Source organism: Convolutriloba macropyga, chromosome 2 (assembly GCF_964194025.1).
Source record: "Convolutriloba macropyga chromosome 2, txConMacr16.3, whole genome shotgun sequence".
NCBI classification, from domain to species: domain Eukaryota; kingdom Metazoa; phylum Xenacoelomorpha; order Acoela; family Convolutidae; genus Convolutriloba; species Convolutriloba macropyga.
In genome coordinates this window covers 76,089,269-76,109,175 of record NC_134469.1, presented here as the reverse complement: position 1 = coordinate 76,109,175, position 19,907 = coordinate 76,089,269, and the positions used below count along the sequence as shown (strand labels likewise).

The 19,907-nt window shown below is 32.3% G+C and overlaps 1 protein-coding gene across 1 annotated transcript; it reads left to right on the top strand.

Moving 5' to 3' along the window:
* Positions 1-4,446: 4,446 nt before the first annotated feature.
* On the top strand, positions 4,447-9,483 carry LOC142335468 (glycine receptor subunit alphaZ1-like). The gene is made up of 2 exons (XM_075383981.1): positions 4,447-4,650; positions 8,249-9,483. The coding sequence occupies exons 1-2, from the start codon at positions 4,466-4,468 to the stop codon at positions 8,664-8,666; spliced, it is 603 nt and encodes a 200-aa protein (XP_075240096.1). The 5' UTR covers positions 4,447-4,465; the 3' UTR covers positions 8,667-9,483.
* Positions 9,484-19,907: the final 10,424 nt, after the last annotated feature.

Genomic DNA, 19,907 nt, shown 5'->3' with positions numbered 1-19,907 from the left:
TTTATAGACGATTTTGTTTTATTTTTCACTTTGATTTTTTTGTCTACTTATTCCCCATCTCATTAATTACAGGTCGTCTATCACATTATTGCTGTTAAAAAGGACGTTGAACATGTCTACTAGTTTTTTGCATTGCTGATTAGACTGACACTTCGACCCGGGTTTCAATTAAGCTGTATCTGAACATGAATATTTGCAAAAAACAGTAAACGACAAACACAAAATTATGTAGAAAATTATTTTGAGGATAAAAAAGTAAAGATACTTGAAAATTTAATTAAAAGCACTGAGATACAGTCTAACGCCTATTTAAAATAATAGGAAATAAATATTGAACAATTTATTGTTCCGACCCACTTTAGCGGGTGATGAACTATATATATAATCAACTGGGAATTTGTTGTTCAGATCAAAATATTCGTACAGGTTTGTGTGTGGCACTATTAGAATGCCCATCCAGCGCAGTATATATATATATATATATATATATATATATATATATATATATACATATATATAGATATATATATATATATATATATATATATATATATATATATAATTAAGAAGATTATTTATCCAGCGCAGAATATATAATTAAGAAGATTACTTATCGAGTATTAGAGATTTAAATTCTTGTTAACAACTGACTGATTTCCGTTGTTTTTGTTCATTTTCCCCCAATTTCATTTGCCAATTTTGCCAAAAAAAGTTCAAATTGTTAACGATAGCGTTGTTGGTTTTACTACTAAAGACAGAAGAGTGTTTTTGAAATGCTTAATCCTTTTTTCGATATTTTATTGAATTTTGATATTTTGAATCCATTTGTCAAGTCGTCCATATATGGTTTAAAACAATTAAGGGTTCCTAATGGAAGAACAGCAATAGCAATGCAAGTCATGGTCTAACCGTTGTTTTTCGTTCCAAAAGAAATTGGATTGCAATCACTTGCTGTTTTTTTTTTTCAAAACTATTCATGATTTTTTTTTTGAATTATAGAACAAAACAATTAAAATCAAGGCACACTACAGACAGATCGAATTAGTTTCCTAAGGAGTTTTCATTTAACATAGCCTGTGGCCGCTTTGACTTAAAAATGCGAAAGTGCTTTTTAAAAATTAACAATGGATCATTGAGCTTTGCCATTTTTTGTTTCTCTTTGTGGGTCAAACTGTAGCCTAAAATTAGCAAATACAGGTTGCATCGTTTTTCTAGCTGTCCTATCTTTGAGGTTATTCTTTTTGTCTTGTCATAACATTGACGGATCACGCATTACAATTTTGGCGTTTATATAAAACGCAATTTGACATATCAATTTGTTCAGTGAAAAGATAAAGGTTTTCAGCGGTTTCAACACCGTCTTCCAGCAGAATTTAATGGATTTTTTAATTCCTTTGCATTTTCTTGTTTTTTGCAGTCGGAAGAAACTTTGATGATAATTGCAGTTCTAGCGGCTTTCTAAAGTTCAACAAGGGAAACTTTTTTTTTGCTTTCAGTTGAAAGTTAAAGTTTTTTTTAAATGTGAAAATAAGTGTATTAAATCTTTATAGACGATTTTGATTTATTTTTCACTTTGATTTTTTTGTCTACTTATTCCCCATCTCATTAATTACAGGTCGTCTATCACATTATTGCTGTTAAAAAGGACGTTGAACATGTCTACTAGTTTTTTGCATTGCTGATTAGACTGACACTTCGACCCGGGTTTCAATTAAGCTGTATCTGAACATGAATATTTGCAAAAAACAGTAAACGACAAACACAAAATTATGTAGAAAATTATTTTGAGGATAAAAAAGTAAAGATACTTGAAAATTTAATTAAAAGCACTGAGATACAGTCTAACGCCTATTTAAAATAATAGGAAATAAATATTGAACAATTTATTGTTCCGACCCACTTTAGCGGGTGATGAACTATATATATAATCAACTGGGAATTTGTTGTTCAGATCAAAATATTCGTACAGGTTTGTGTGTGGCACTATTAGAATGCCCATCCAGCGCAGTATATATATATATATATATATATATATATATATATATATACATATATATAGATATATATATATATATATATATATATATATATATAATTAAGAAGATTATTTATCCAGCGCAGAATATATAATTAAGAAGATTACTTATCGAGTATTAGAGATTTAAATTCTTGTTAACAACTGACTGATTTCCGTTGTTTTTGTTCATTTTCCCCCAATTTCATTTGCCAATTTTGCCAAAAAAAGTTCAAATTGTTAACGATAGCGTTGTTGGTTTTACTACTAAAGACAGAAGAGTGTTTTTGAAATGCTTAATCCTTTTTTCGATATTTTATTGAATTTTGATATTTTGAATCCATTTGTCAAGTCGTCCATATATGGTTTAAAACAATTAAGGGTTCCTAATGGAAGAACAGCAATAGCAATGCAAGTCATGGTCTAACCGTTGTTTTTCGTTCCAAAAAAATTTGGATTGCAATCACTTGCTGTTTTTTTTTTCAAAACTATTCATGATTTTTTTTTTGAATTATTGAACAAAACAATTAAAATCAAGGCATACTACAGACAGATCGAATTAGTTTCCCAAGGAGTTTTCATTTAACATAGCCTGTGGCCGCTTTGCCTTAAAAATACGAAAGTGCTATTCAAAAATTAACAATGGATCATTGAGCTTTGCCATTTTTTGTTTCTCTTTGTGGGTCAAACTGTAGCCTAAAATTAGCAAATACAGGTTGCATCGTTTTTCTAGCTGTCCTATCTTTGAGGTTATTCTTTTTGTCTTGTCATAACATTGACGGATCACACATTACATTTTGGCGTTTATATAAAACGCAATTTGACATATCAATTTGTTCAGTGAAAAGATAAAGGTTTTCAGCGGTTTCAACACCGTCTTCCAGCAGAATTTAATGGATTCTTTAATTCCTATGCATTTTGTTGTTTTCTGCAGTCGGAAGAAACATTGATGATAATTGCAGTTCTAGCGGCTTTCTAAAGTTCAACAGGGGAAACTTTTTTTTTGCTTTCAGTTGAAAGTTAAAGTTTTTTTTAAATGTGAAAATAAGTGTATTAAATCTTTATAGACGATTTTGTTTTATTTTTCACTTTGATTTTTTTGTCTACTTATTCCCCATCTCATTAATTACAGGTCGTCTATCACATTATTGCTGTTAAAAAGGACGTTGAACATGTCTACTAGTTTTTTTTGCATTGCTGATACTTCGACCCGGGTTTCAATTAAGCTGTATCTGAACATGGATATTTAGCGGTTTCGAGACCGCTAACTCGCAATATTTAATTGAATTTGTTTTTGTCTGCATTTTTTGTTGTAGACTTACTATAAATTCTCGATAATGACAGCGCTCAAGGTCTTGACCTTGATGTGTAAATGAACTTAAACCTATTTAATTATTTCAGCTTTTATGTAATGGTTTCAATTTATTTGTAGATCTTTTCAAAAAGTTTAAACGTTTTTTTTGACATGCCGTTTTGTTTCACTTTTACTACTTTTTACCGAGCCTCATTAAGGACTGAGTGGTCCCGTGTGTGAATTTTAATTTAATTTGTTGAGCTTAGATTTATTTGACGCTATTTTGGCAAAGTTAGACATTGGGTTTGTATGTAAATAATGTTTGTTGACGTTGTTTGATTTCTTTTTTTGTCTTCTCTTGCAATCTTTGCAATGACAGGTCTCATCGGCCCTCTAATGTGGCATTTTTGACTTTACTAAGTGATTTGAATAGAAAGCATTTTTTTAAAATTCAAGCACTGACTATTTTTGAGCAATATTCGAATTTTTGAAAGTTTTCTATCTCATCCTCATTTGGCAGACAATTCAGCCAAAAATGAAGTTCAGTGGGGTCCGAACATTATGTGCGAACGGACATTACTGAGACTCCTTGTTTACCTTTATAAAGATTTATCAGGCCTGTATTTTTTAACTCAAATTTTTATACTTTGTTTGACGCCATTTATTTTTGTTAATAATTATGGTCGGGCAGGCGCTGATTCGAAAGCGAGATCGGGATGTCGCCGCTAATCATCATTAAAAGTGTGCAAAAAATTTAATTTGGTGATTTTTTTCAGTTTTTCAAGGAACGCTGGTAAAAACTATTTCACAGCGCAGGTAATTCCATTCAATGCTAAATATGCTCAATTTTTATGGTAAAGTTGTTATTTTTTCCACATTCTAGCCTAAAATGGTCTACATTCTTTTCCCAGTTATTCCTTGACTCGGAATTAGGTGGTGAGCAGATGCAAAGGATGGTTAGAAATTATAAAAAGTCACTAATCATTGTTGAAAATAAATTTGAAAAGTGCGCGATTTTCATTAGAAATTTTTTAAAAAATGACTATTCTTATTTGAAAATATATTTAAAAAGTTAACGATTTTGATTTGTTGACAAAACATGGATTTCAACATGCTTTTTGTTTGTTTGAACAGGTAACAACTACACTACTCTATGTATGGAGATCAGACTGTCGAGGAAGATCACGATGTACATTGTGACTATGTACTTGCCAAGTGTCGCTCTCGTTATCCTCAGTTGGGTGTCATTCTGGATCGACAAGAAGGCAGTGCCGGCTAGGGCTGGCTTGACCATCACCACCATCCTCGCCCAGATCACACTTATCACTGGAACTGCCAACAAGTAAGAGATCCATAGACTCCGGTACCAGACTCACGCCCACCCTTATCAATTTTGGTCACATAATGTCACCCAGTTCCAATGTTTTTTCCGAGTATAATCGAGCAGAAGTCTGGACCATTGTCCTATTACGATTTCACCAGAAGCTAGTCCAGTATGGTGATTTGGTACGGTATGATCAGGGATCAAACGTCTGGAAAGGTATCATTAGATCTTTTCTTGAAGTGACTACTAAAGGTCTGGCAAGCGAATTCGGTCAAAACTCAAGCACATCCACATGTAATTTTGGGTCATGAGCTTATGAGCTGTCATTTTGTGATTAACACTGTTATGATTTTTTTCAGTTAGCAGCAATTATTTTATTGCACTGATCAAACCATTTTTTTAGCATTTTATCTGCCAGTAATGTCATATTAAAGCTTATTTGAGGTCCCGACGTACATATTCTCGACATTTTTTTAGCATTTCAATCGAAGTCAGCTTCAGATTATACAGCTCAATTTTTGGAGTCCTTCTGTGGTTTCAAATTTTGTGAACAATTGGATAATTGAACAAAGTTGCGGATATTTTAGAGGTGTGTTCTTGTATAGTAGGCTTACCAAATTAGTTTACGTTTAAAAAGAGAGGCTCGGTAATGTGCGTTTGAATATAATGTCCCGAAATAGGTAACAAATTCACAAAAAGGGAGCCAACAATTCACCAACTGATTTCAAAGTCATTACTGCAATTAGCTGTTAATTTAAAAAACTATAATCACATAAAATTCCTTAAGAAGCCAATGGGACTTGTCGTTTGTGAGATGAGTCATCAAATCAGAAAAGAACAACAAATACAGACACACCGTGAATTTTCAATCAATTTAGGAAAACACAAAATATTTTAGCCAACCAAATCAATAGCTAATAACTGAACAGTATACATTAACTTGCCTGTTAATATTTATATCGTTTCTCAGTTTTATTTAAAAAACCACAATTATGAACAACTATCCAAAAATCTCAAACAGTTAATAAAAACTCTTTGTATCAACATTACAACTACTAGAAATCAACCTCAATATGAAGCCAATGAAAACTGGTTAATCAGAAATTGACAGAATAAAGTTTCCAATCCAATTAAAACAGATATTACTATATAAATGCTTAAAATATATATTCAATTGCGCCCGTTTTAGGTAACTTGTGTTAATGTCGCCATGTGATACTTTGACAACACTTCAAGAAAGAACCAGGATTATAAACAAACGTTCGACAATCAAATTTTTTAAATGAAAACTCGTAGTATCAAAATCATAAAACCAATAGCTAAAAATCAAAACCTCTAAACACTTTATCTTTTCTTCACTGAAATAAAGATAGGACCGAAGATTAATTAAACCGAGTTACAGGTTGCCAAGTATTAAAAATCGCGCGAAAACTTTCGTTAAAAATTATTCAGAGTCATGACAGTCAGTAGTTATCATATCAATGCATTAGATAGGTTAGTTTTGTCTACTTTAGAAAACCAATTGGACTTTTGATTGATGAGAACAACTCGTCAGACCACATAAAGTGCTACAAGTGCAGGCAAACTTTTTAGAAACAAAAACAAAAACACAAAAACCAAGAACTATTCCCTGACACAAAATATATGTTCCTTGGGCATCATTGAGACTGAAATTTGATGTCTGTAAGCGTGATGAAAAAAACAAAGCGGTGACTCCAATTAAAAAAAAACACTTTTCAATTCGAAATATTTTGATTGCATAAATCCACCATGAGTGCAAAACTAGCCCTTCTATACCTCCCAGCTGAAATTTTAAACCTGGATATTTCCTCAATAAGCTAAAAAGAGCTTTAGAAAATCTTTAATTAAAATTGTGAATAATGGTTTTCTAAGGATACTAATCACAATTCAATTCTCTGCGATTAATATCAGGGTCTGACTAAAGTTTAATGAAGAAAAACTCAGCTGAGCATATAATTCCTCCCACCAATAAAAGCTGCCGAAAGAAAAACAAATGGACAGCAATACGTTTATTCAGTCTAATCATACTCTGACTGGACTGTATCCACAGGCTCTGTTTTCTTTGCTTTCAGGTAAGAAAAGTTCAGCAAAATTTTGGTATTTTGTAGATTTATATAAGGTACCAACACCTTTTATACCCAATACTGCGTCCAATCGTTGTCAACAGGAGGACAGATGTAACTTTCAATAAAAGTTTCACGAAATAAGGAAAGGTTTAAACAAGGTTAATTGAAAGAGATATTAAAATAGTTATCCTAGATTATCTCAATAGAACATGTAGACTAAAAGGCTGATGTGCTGAAAAGTGTGCTGAAAGATCATGCTGCGACAATTATGTCGTAAAACTGACTTTTTTGACAGCCAAAATTGGCTAAAAAAATTGAACGAAAAGTTACTCGGATCAATCAGTGATTTTGAATTAAAAGATCTTTTCAATGCATTCTAAACCAAATCAGATAGAGTTTCTTAACAAATGATTCAAAGTTATAAAATTGACGTAAAGGACAAGATGAAAACGAAATCTCAGCAAAAAATATTCAGCATAAACCATCTGCATACTACTGTAAACATTGCTTATATAGATTTTCATTTGAAGCCAATAATATCAAAAAACTTCTGATTCTGACGAGCTAGATAGTTTACAATGAATATCAAATTCAAAAAATTTTTCGAAAAAATTAAAACATTTAAAAATCACTTTTTTCAGCATGAAAATTTCAACAATACTCATACTAAGTTTGCACAAAGACGGACAGAATTTGAAAGCTTCGAAAAACATTTGAAAAAGAGGATAACTCCAAAAATCTAAAGAATTTAGGTTACATATTTCCCGTTTGTACCCCCCGCGCAGTGGGTCCCATTTTCTAAGTGCCATGTTTTAATATATGGGCTATAAAAGACGTATAAGGTCAGAAACAGATGAAACCCAATTTAATGGCATTTAGGTTTCCAAACACTTGTTTTTTCTATCATTGCACTTAAACTTTAAAATAATTTATTTGCGAAAAATCACTACATGGAATAAAAAACGTTTTCTCTACTACTAACACAAATGAATGTCAAAACATGAATAAAAAACTACCAAACAGGTAGAAACTAGTTATGAGTGATTGGTGTCCGGAATACTCTCAATTGGTCAAAACCTCAAGAAGAAGAACTACTAATTGAACTACTAAGTTCAAACAAAAAGAGAAAACCAAATGAACTGTCGAGATTAGTGCATTTGGCAAAGCCTCAAACAAAGAGAACAAGACAAATGCGCGTCTAGAACACCGATGAAAATGAGAAAAAGCCGAATGCTACCCGTTGCTCCCTTATTGGCCAGTGTTTAATATTCGTTGAGTAAAGGAATTTTTCGCGAAAATTTTTGATTGTCCGGGGGGGGGGGGTACCAAGAGACCAAATAGAGCACAACCCAGCCGTATACCAGTGATATATAGTATCTTCCTACTCGGCTATTTTTCCTTGCAGCTAATTTTTATTGCAGCTCCGTGTCATCGTGTCAAATCATTACAACTGTACATCCGGTATCGGAATCAAAATTTAAAAAGCCGTGAAAATTTCAAATCAGTGCATATGCTGATATGGTGTTTAGGTTTCCTGGAATTGCTGATTTGAAGTTGGGGGACACTTACATGATCGTCAACTTCTTCTTCGTCTTCGGTTCTCTCATTGAGTTCGCCATGGTCAGTGGACAAGAGCAACAGAAGATGCGAAACACGCCAGAACAGAAGCCAAAGGAGGAGCAAAAGAAAGGAGCGAACGAGGTGGAGTTGGCTGCAAATGATGACGCAGTTAAGGCCGCTTTGATGACCTCTAACAGTCCAAATGGCGCTGACCTTGACTGCGAGTTGAAAGGTCCTGAAACGTCAATGGTTGACCAGTTAAAGAAGTCGTTCAATCGCCGGTTCCGAGGAGATATTGACCTCGCCGCCCGATTTCTGTTTCCGGCGACTTTTGCATTGTGGAACTGTGTTTATTTCGCACTCGGTTTTGGATTGAGATCGTATTGAGTTCCCCAACAACCTCTTCCTTGATGACTCTCGACGCTGACAGCCGCAATGTTTGAAACATGTTTGCCAGTTAAAAAATATACTAACGAAACAAATCAATGACATTATATCTAAGAAACTTCGACCACTTTCGATTAATCGCACGAGAGATTTTCGTTTTTTATAACATTTGGTGCTGCACGAGATTATATTTTCACTAATACAGGTCAGAGATATGAATAGTATCTAAAAATGAATAGTATCACATTTCGAGGCACATCTAAAATGTAGGTCAACCTAAATCAGTACTCAACGAAACTAAAATTTCTTGTTTATCTGGTGAAAATCTTATTTCTTGATACCCATACAATGATGTTGATACCCATGCAAAAATGTTTGATTGTATCTTTATGTTTTAATTGCCATATTACATGTCAAGATCTTACCATGGTGTAATATTATGTTCCGTATAAAATTATAAGTTTCAGTTCACCGGGTAAAAAATCAGTTCCGTTACATCATCAGCAACTGCAACCATTTAGAGAACCATTCTCGCGAAAAATTATCAACTACACATTTTTTTCTCTTTGAACGTTACCGGGGTCAAGGGTACATATAAAGATTTTGTCTCAAAATCACGAATGGAGGAACATTATAGTATACTATAAATTGAAGATACAGAACTGACCTGATATCAAAGATATCATGAGATGCAACTTAACTAAAAATTTGTCTCTCAATGTTGGCATGCTTAATAGCTTAAATCTCAAATTTAAATTTTAATGCGTAGTTTGTATTCATCTTCTTGTCATTGATTCAATTGATTTTTGATCACAAATCTTTTTCGGCAGGTCAAAAGATGTAGCTCCAAAATAACATTCAACTTCCAGACATTTTATAGCTAAAAAATGCTTAATGTCACTTTCTGTAAAATTGCGCCTGCGCAGTCAAAATTGCGTGTGCTTCAAACGCTAAATTTTCTGTCTTAATATACAGAGACTAGAGTAAGCTCGTAACATCGAAAAGTTGCTCAAATGAGATTCTTAAACGACAAAGACACCAGACGGTACCACGATTCCTCAATTCCAAATTGTTAAAAACAAAATTTTCATGAAGTTAACAAAAAAGATTTTGATATTAGTCAGACATAATAATTCAATTTTCGTAAGAAACGCAAGTATCTTTTGTGCACGTTATAAAAAGTCAAATCAACGAGCAACAGCAGCATGTTTTTTTCCATTGAACTTGGAAGCGACGCCTGCTCTGAACAGTTAATAGCTGCAAATAACACTTATTAGACGGTTACTATTTTAACACACAGAACTTCACGTTAAAATTTACAGAAGTGTACGATTTGCTTATGATCCGAAATTCTCATAACCGATTCAAGATTATTGTTGCTACCCCACTTGTGGGGGGAGGGGGAGGAAATGTATACTCAAATTGGTTTTTTTTGTTCAGACAATGTTCGCCGATCGATATATTCATCGTAGAGAAATGTGAGTGGTATCATTAAAAATCTCGTCCAGCGTAGAGTTCGAAATTAAAAAGATTTTTTTTTGAATTCCGTATTTTTCGAGGAGTTATCGAGGTTTAGAGTTTTGAGTAAAAACGGGATATTTGGCATAATTTTGTTAAGTTTTAGCATTAACTTTGTTCATATTAAGAGTTTTTCTATAAAAATATTACGACAAATTTGCATTTCACGCTAAAAAATGAAACAGTTTTGTGTTGTTTCGAGACGAAGAAAGGCGATAAAAAGGTTCGTTCTGGTCTCATAGGGAAGTTTACTATCGAAAAAAAATCAAATTCAATTTGAGAACTGTTTATTCAGAAAACTTTTGTAATTTTTGTAATTTTTAGTGAAAATTTGATTTTGTTTTCGAGATTTACCAAATTTTTGGAGCTCTATGGCAGAGACTCGATGACTAAAAATGCAAAACGCTTCCTAATGAGCATTAAATGAGCCTATGTAGTGCTTTGAGAGGACAGCTAATTGCTGTTCAACCTTCAGAAAATTTTTTCGAAAAGTTGTTTTCAGCTTATTTTCGTGAACGGTAAGTCCGTCTCAGTAATGACTGGAACCACTTCCTTTCTATTGCAACCGAAATTGTTCTGGTGAGCTGTTTTATCTTCTAAACAAAGTTTTTATGGCTTCGATTCAACGAGTTTTAATATATATTTTTTAATCTTTTGGATATTTTTTTTGGATTTTTGGTTCCTTTTGAAATCTTATCACATTATCCTATTACTGATAGTTCCCATTGGCTTAGAGGAGACTTTAAATGGATCATAGATAACGTTGTCAGTTAAAAGCTTATGATTTCAATTGCTCCGACACTTCTCGCATTTTTCTACTGATTTGTTTTGCTTGTATTTGTTGTTGTTTTCATAGTCATTAGACATATCGTGATGTTCTGCTGATGAATTATGACTGACAAACATCCTTTTTTTCCCATTCTGGCATAACTTAGCGTCATCAATAACTCCCGTTAAAAGCTAATAAAATATTGGCGTTGATACAACGGGTTTGGATGGCGTTGATTTTTTGAAGTCATTTTTTAAACAAGTAAGAATCTCATTGCCCTTAAGAACTAAATCAAATTAGTAATATTTTCATTGAAAAAAATCATTTTTTTATAGCTTCGACACTTTTCCCGCTCATTTTTTTGAATTTGCTGTTTTTAACTGTCGCTTTTAATCTTTATGTAGCCGTAAAATGCCGACCGGTCTTATAAGCCTCTAATTGAGGATTGAATGAATGACATTGCTCAATTTAGTCACCAATTAGTGAAAAGTCCTAAAGTTTATGATATTTTTCGTTTTCAGAATTTTTTTTTCAGTTCTATTGTTCTTGACGTCAATTTGCACGTTACTCTCATCAATGAGAGCTCCCATTCATATCATTGTAATTCAAAAAAAAAATTCTGTCAATTGAAATTAAGTCGTAACTGAGGTTTTGTTTGATGAACACTACGCGCTTTCAAAAATTTTTTTTGAGTGTTGAATATATGTGTTTCTTTTTCTCTTCTTTCAGCATATTCGCTTAGCAACAGATCTCAATGATTTTCACATGTGCCCAAAAGTACTTATTTAATCTTTCAGTATAATTTTAGCTGAATTAGTATAAAAGGCTATTGAAAAAAAAACAAAATTTTCAAATAATAGCTAATGATTTTAATGGCTTCAATAATTTGTTATCGCAAATTGTTTGTATTTTTTTTTGAGTTTTTCTGCATTTCTAGTCCGCTTCTATTGCTTAGTCTAACCAGACACAGGTTCCATTGGTTTCGTAATTAATTTTTAGTAAAGTTATCAGAAATTATTTTGTTAAATGCTAATTATTTTTAGGACGTCTGAACATTTGGTTAATGAAAAAAAGTTGGTTGATTATCGAAATTTGCCTCCTTCTTTCATCTTTTTGTCGACCTGTTACCTATTCTTATTAATGAGAAGTCCAATCTGCTGTAGAGTTAGGAAACAGTAAATTTGTGTACTTAACCATTTATCTGATTGCATTGTGACGTTGTTACTAGGTTTTGATTTTTAATTTTTAGATTTTGAGTTTTTGCCGTGACATTTCTGTTTTTGCTTATTTTGTTGTTTGTTTTTTTTCTCTCAAAATCTTTTAAGTAGCAGATCTGTAATGAGGCATGGCATTATGTAATTCAATTACTTGTTTGGTTCTATAACAAACTTTTTAAGCTCAAACATCTATTTTTTATTATCACTTCATTTGGTTGACAATTAAGTCAAAAATGTCGATGAGCTCGGGTCAGATGATCATGTGCGAACGCAGATTAACGAGATTCTTTGTTATTGTGAGCTTTGGCCGTGACATTTTTGTTTTTGCTGTGTTTGTTTCTTTCTCTCAAAGTCTTTTATGTGGCAGATCTCGTGGGTGCTGCAATGAGGCATGGCATTATGTAATTCAATTACTCATTTGATTCAGTAACGATTCTTTAAGCTCAAGCGTCTATTTTTGATTATCACTTATTTTGGTTGACACTTGAGTCACAAATGTAGATGAGCTCGGGTCGAAACATCATGTGTGAACGCATATTAATGAGCACCCTGGTCATTTATGTATAAAAAACAATTTTCATACTTTTATGATCTCAAATGATAAACAAGCGGCTCGTCCTACTGTGTACCTCATTGCAGTCTACTTGACATGTGAGCAAAAAAAGTTCGCATTTGATTGTAAGGAAAAATCACAGCCTATATTTATACATGTGTTCTTAATTGCCGGTGAACTAAACCTACTTTCGCGATTTTGAGTGCAAGATCGATTTTTAGAAAGAATACGTAAATTAAATACGTAAATTAAATACGAAACGGCAAATAAATATTGATTTTTCGACGTAGGCGTAAATCACACAATTACGTTAGGTACTTATTACATGATTTTAAGTAAATTTTACGTCTTTGATACCTAAGCTTCGCGGAGATCAGACATTGGTGATAATAATTTTTAAGAATTTTTATTCGAACATATTTTTTCGGAAGAGAATTTAATGTTTACTAAGTCAGTCTATTAAAAATCTCAGTTGTTGTTTCAAAACAGAATTCAGACAATTTGTATATGTTTTCGTTTTATAAAATTATAAAAAAAAGCAAATTTCTTTTTATTTATTTATTAGGCTGAAATTAAACTACAGATGTTAATTTAACTATTTAATAAATTTGTTCATGCCCTTTCTATATTTTTGGCTTTTCGAATGAATATTTTCTTTACTCCAGGTTTGCTCAAAAATCAGCCACCAAAGTCTTCTCGTGCTCTAACATAGCTTAGTCATTATTAGATTACCGGTAGTTACACTCAATAATTCGATTTTTTCGGATTGTTTCTGTCTCCAAACTTGTATTTTAGGTAATTTTCTGTTGTTTTTGAGATTGTATAATTTTTCATAGTTGAAATTGGCTTAATCAAATTACCGCAAAATATTTTTCCAGGTAAGACTATAGTTCTAAATGAAAAACCCTAGAGTTTCGCAAAAATGCAACTTAAACAAGATGTTGACTTAACCAAAAAGTTTTTAATTCAAAACTACTGAAACCACTGAACAAAGTAACATCAACAGAAATAAACTCTTGAAATGCGAGAAACTCTTCAAAAAATTTGCAAGTGCAGTTCACACACACATTTTTAGGTTGATTACAAATTAGAGTAAAAGCTCATTTTAGAGTACAAATTCCTTATTGTTATTGGACCCCTAATAATTCATAGGTCAAAACACATCAAAAATAATCAAAAAGTATTTCAAGATAAGTGTAAATTAGTGTTTTTGCTTCGATTTTGATTTTTATATCAAAAAACAAAGTTTACAATTTAAACCATCTTATAATATCTTATCTGGCAAGTTACTTTAAGAACAGAAATGAGAAATGTGTGAAATCAGCTCTCTATTGCGTGCTGGCAAGACAACTTAACGTTTATTTTCTCACTTAATAAATAAGATATTGACCTGGAATGGCATCTTAAGTTTTAAAGGCCATAAATGTGTAAAATTTCTTCTTGCTTAGAAGCAGAAAGAAACTTGGAAAGATGTCGTAAAATCATGAAGAAATAAATATGGACATGTGTTGAGCAAAAACTTTTTGAAAAGTAATCAGCAGATCATAACTTGCTAATCAACGTCTTGCGACAAGCAAAAATTGGCAAAAACAACACGTCTCAAAAAATGGGGACTTCGTCGTATTGTTTCTTGATATGCAAAAAAACCATTTCAGCATTTGGTTTTTGTTTATCATTATTGATTACGTTCCTTTCAGAATACTTTTTTGCGCAAATGCTTCCTAAAAGCACTCAAGCAAAATACAGGAATAATGACTCTTTTTTCGAAAAATTGGGGACTTAATAGACTTCATTTTTCATTTTTGATAGCTTTTAGCAAAGCGGATCTGATTCTTTTAAATTTAGAGCAACTTTTTTTGAAATTTCTGCACAATGTGTTAAATTTTAACTAACAATAGCATAGTTGGGGAAAATGCAAAAGTTGAGTATTCATTTAAACGTTGTTTTCCTTGGAATCAGTCTTGTCAATTTTTTACATCTGACTTTCAAAGAATTGAATCGGCAAATTCATGAGCAATTTATCTCTATCTTCAAGGAAAAATAAATAAAATATGGAATATTTCTCTGCAACAAATTGGGTAAACAATAGTAACTTTTGAACGTAAACCGACTAATGTCTGAAGAAATGCTCTCGAACGACAGGCGAATCATAGATAAATTTTTCTTCAAGTGTGCAAAAAAATTTAAGAATCCACGCCAAGATTCGAGTCATTGACCTGCCGCTACCAGACCAGAAGCACTACCCACTCGGCTATCAGGCCCTTATTGTTGCTATATTGCAACTGATTTTGTTTTAGCGACAAGCTTTACATCGGAGTGAGCAATAGAGATCAATCAAAAATGAAGAACGAAAGCGAGAAAAAGTCACTTGAGAAGTCAAAGAATGTTCAAGCAGAAAAGCGCAAAATCGTCCAGCAAAAAATTTGCTAAAAGACCAACACGTTTACAATAATTGCTGTGAACTTCGTTAAGAACAATTAAAGTTTGCGTATTATGGTCTGACAAAATATTTCCCCACTAACTTAAAACCCTGTGCATGTAACACAAGCCTGTATCTCCTCTCAAATCTAGATAGCATTTTATACAAAGTAAAGAAAAATTATTGAAACAAAAACTCCCTCATTTGAGATTTTATGGTATAAACGTCTTCCAAAAAAGGTGAACGCTAGAAATAGATTGCGCACAACCAAGTAATATCTTGAAAAAAATTTTATAATTGGTCTTAAAAATGTTGACTATAAAAACATAAACCGACTACCGTCGGATCAATTGTTCTCTAACAACAAGTGGTGGTATTAAAAGTTCAAAAACATACATTTGGCCCAAGCTATATGTGCAAAAATTTCCACCCCAAGGGTTCAAAGCAGCAGTTTCCGAACGCAAAGATGGGACCTTGTTGAGCACTTGCCGTTGAAGCACTTGGTTTGTTGACCAAATTCTGTTTAACTATTTGTGCGAACGCACAATTAATTTCGCTTTAGATCCACTTCATATCAATCAGAAAAACAATCAAGAAGTCAATAATATTCTAGAAAACTGCTAAGCAAAACTTTAAACACACACAGAAGCGTTTACAATAATTACTTCAAAGTTCATTCTAGAACAATTGATAATAATTCAATTTATCGATTAGTTTTTAAACATAAATTTTTACCTGTGCACCTATAACTCAGTTTTATTCGGTGTTGCTTATTTTAACTTCAAACAAATGTGAATTACAGAGGTCGTCATTTCATGAGCACACGTAACCGAGCTTCATTGTCAGCTTTGGTGTCTAACTTTGCAAGAGCGAAACCTAACAAACAGAACTTCCAAACAGTCGCCATTGCTTCCTATGGCCCGATAGGGATTGAAACACGAACTGAAAACTTTGAATGTTTTACAAACTTTTTCAGAAGTTCGAGCTATTTTGATTGAATTTTGTAGTTAGGCACCCTTTTGCTGCATTAGAACTGATAACTAGGACTAATAAAAAAAAATTAATTACGGCTCTTCTAAAAATGGACATTAGGTTTATCCCGTTTCAATTTTTGGTTAGTTTTCGATTTGATTCCGTTCAAATTAGATTGCTTCCATTAGTTTATATTTTATTGAGCACCTGAAAAGCTGTTTGAGAGCACGTCGAGTAGAATGAGGGAGCAATTAACCTAACCTAGATAAATAGAAGATTTCACACAAAATCCGGAGGCAAAATTATGTAAAACTAAACAATTTTACGTTAGTTTTACTAAGTTATTATTGGCTATTTCACCATTTGAACTTTGTAATACGAACAAACAGTAAATACTATCCCTAAAATCAAATGTTCTTATAATAATTCAAAACTAATTTGAAATATGAATAGTCAAGAGCCACAATTCTCTCGAATTTTATATTTACCAAATTTGAGTAAAAACATTAAAACTTAGCTCGCAGATTGCCAGAAAATAGCCGCAATAGATTCGTAGATCGGCAGTCTAAAAAAAACAGTAAAAAAGACAGACCAAAAAAATTCGTCTTTTCTTTGCAGGCTGATCTGTTATATTTGGATTAAAAATCTGTATAAGTTATTGCTGCCTCTATTAGCTGATCTCAAATAACCTTCAATTAGAGTGACACACACCCATTTGACCTTATCTCTTTGAATTAAAGTAAATAAAAGTCAATTTCAAACTGAGGAAGTCATTTTTGAGAGTGAGATAAGTCAAGTGTGACCAAAAATTTAATCACGCTCATGAACAAAAAAACTCGCTCCACTAAGAGCGAAAAATTACGTCACACATGCAATTCAGTTGAAATTGCATGAACGAATGAACAAAAAGTGGCTGTGACGTCATATGGTCGTAACGAAAATCATGACGACGAATTAAAAACATAGCCCGAAGAATTCCGGAAGCGACTCGAAGCATCAAAACTTCACTAACAAAACCGTACTGGCAGCAGAAGCCACTACTTTTGTTTTAAACCATTAACTCACTACCTCTCCACGTCTGCTCTAAAAATTTGTGAAACTTAAACCACTTTCACCAAGAGAAACAAAATGCAGCAACATTTTATATCATTGAAAACGTTTGGTAACGTTAAAAAACCGAAATAAATAAGTGCTCAAAAAAGTGATATACTGAAAAAGCTGACAAGGTTATCAATTGCCCTCAAATATTTCATGATTTTAATCTGAAAAAGACCGTGAAAGCAAACGGCAGATAATAATCTTAGAAACTATGTTAAATCTTTTCAAAACAGAAAGCTCAAATTTAAGAAATAGAAAACACCTATAATTACACTTCTAATCACTTTAATTAAGAGAAAAAACAACACACACTTGTTCCTTGTTGTACAGATGCTAGACAACATGATTTCATACTAATTCAAAAATTAAATTGATCACAGAAAAGACATAAGCAGCAGAAGAATATTCAAAGACAAAAAATCTTTTAATTTAAAACCAAGGCCGGAAGAAAGTTGCAGTAAAGTGTCTTGAGTGGAAATTGCGGAAAAATGCGGAGGCTATCAAACTCTCAGTACTGCCTTATGTTGAATGAAATCAAATGCAAACCAAAATGACGAAAATCTAAGAACAAGCTGAAATCATTCATTTTTAACAACTGAAAAAATCAAAATACCGAAAATTAATGTAGGCTCCAGGACAAAGATAGAAAGAAACTAACTAGAATGTGAAGAAAATGGGCACAATGTAAGGAACACCGTAACAAAAACACACACTTGATTTTTGAGAGTTAGAAATCAATTAAAAAATCAAGAAAAACGAATACATTTCATTGTTCAGCTTTCAAGAGATATAAAAGATAACTAATCATTCGATACAAAGATCTATTTTCCTGAAGAGAACAAAAATTAGGAAAAAAGCAGAAATAATAAATAAGAAACATTGAAGCATTTTGCAAAAAAATGGTCAAAAAACATTCATTTATGAAAAAGTTTTGACTGTTTTTCAAAAACCTAACGCCAAAAAATGATTGAATTTTTATTGAAACGCAATTAAAGTCCCTCATGTTGCAAAAAAAAGACTATTTCTAGCAATTAAAACCAAAATACAAACAAAAAAACTGACAAAAATCGGAAAAATACTACCAAAATCGGATTAGCATATGTAAATTTTAAAAAACAAAATTACATCGAGGTAGAAAGAGGCGTTGAGTATATGAAATATCAAAGAGAAGTTGCCATATTAACTGATCTTTGACAAAAAGACGGTTAAAAGATCCAAAAATCAAGAAATTAAGAGAAAAAATACAAGAATTAACTAAAAAAATTAGGAAATATGTGCCAATTTTCAAGTTGAAACGCATTTTCAGGCTCTGCAGAACACTGTGGAATCAATTTCCGAGGTTGACATTTCAATATATTATCGAGTAAACTTTATTTCTATAAGAAACCAAACTAAAAGCTAAAAAATTTGGACCACTTAGTCCAAAAAACGGCTAAAATGGTTATCTATTTGTACCATTTAGTCAAAAACTACTTTTCAAAGTCAAAAAGTCATTCACTAAACGAAGCGCATGATCAAAAAATTTCTCTCGCTTAATGAAAATCTATTCACCGAGACAGCTTTTCTCACTTTCGCTTTTAGGTCAAAATGCGTGAACAAATCTACTTCCTGTAAAAAAAAACATAGCCGGAAGAATTCCGGAAGCGACTCGAAGCGTCAAAACTTCAGTAACAAAGCCGTAATTGCAGCGTAAGCCACTACTTTTTGTATTAAACCCTTAACTCAATTCCTCTCCAGGTCTGCATTAACAATTGGTGCAACTTAAACCACTGTCACCAAGAGAAACAAAATGCAGCACAATTTTATATTTAAAACGTTTGGTAACGTTAAAAAATCCGAAATAATTAAAGTGGTCAAAAAAGTGATAGTCTGAAAAAGCTGACAAGGTTATCAATTGCCCTCAAATAAATCATGATTCTAATCTGAAAAAGATCGCGAAAGCAAATGGCAGATAAAAATCTTAGAAACTAAGTTAAATCTTTTCAAAAAAGAAACCCAAATTTAAGAATCAGAAAACACCTATAATTACACTTCTAATCACTGCATTTAAAACAAAAAACAAAACACACTTCTTCCTTGTTGTACATATGCTAGACTAAATGATTTCATTCTAATTCAAAAATTAAATTGATTAAAGAAAATACATAAGCAGCAGAAGAATATTCAAAGGCAAAAAATCGTTTAAATTAATACCAAGGCCTGAAGAAAGTTGCAGTAAACAGTCATAAGTAGAAATTTTGGAAAAAGCTTGCTATCAAACTTTCAGTACTGCCTTATATTGAATGAAATCAATTGCAGGCCAAAGAAATGGCGAAAATCTAAGAAAAAGCTGAAATCAATCATTTTTAACAACTGAAAAAATCAATATACCGAAAATAAATGTAGGTGCCAGGACAAAGATAGAATGATATTAACTAGAATGTGAAGAATATGGGCACAATGTAAAAAACACCGTAACAAAAAGACATTCTTGATTTTTGAAAGTTAAAAATCAATTTCAAGAAATTCAAGAAAAAGGCATACATTTCATTGTTCAGCATTCAAGACATAGAAAAGATAACTAGTCATCCGATACAAAGATCTATCCTCCTGAGGAGAAAGAAAAATAGGAAAAAGCAGAATCCATAAATACGAAACATAGAAACATTTTGCAAGAAAATGGTTAAAAAACTTTTAAGACTGCATTCATGAAAAA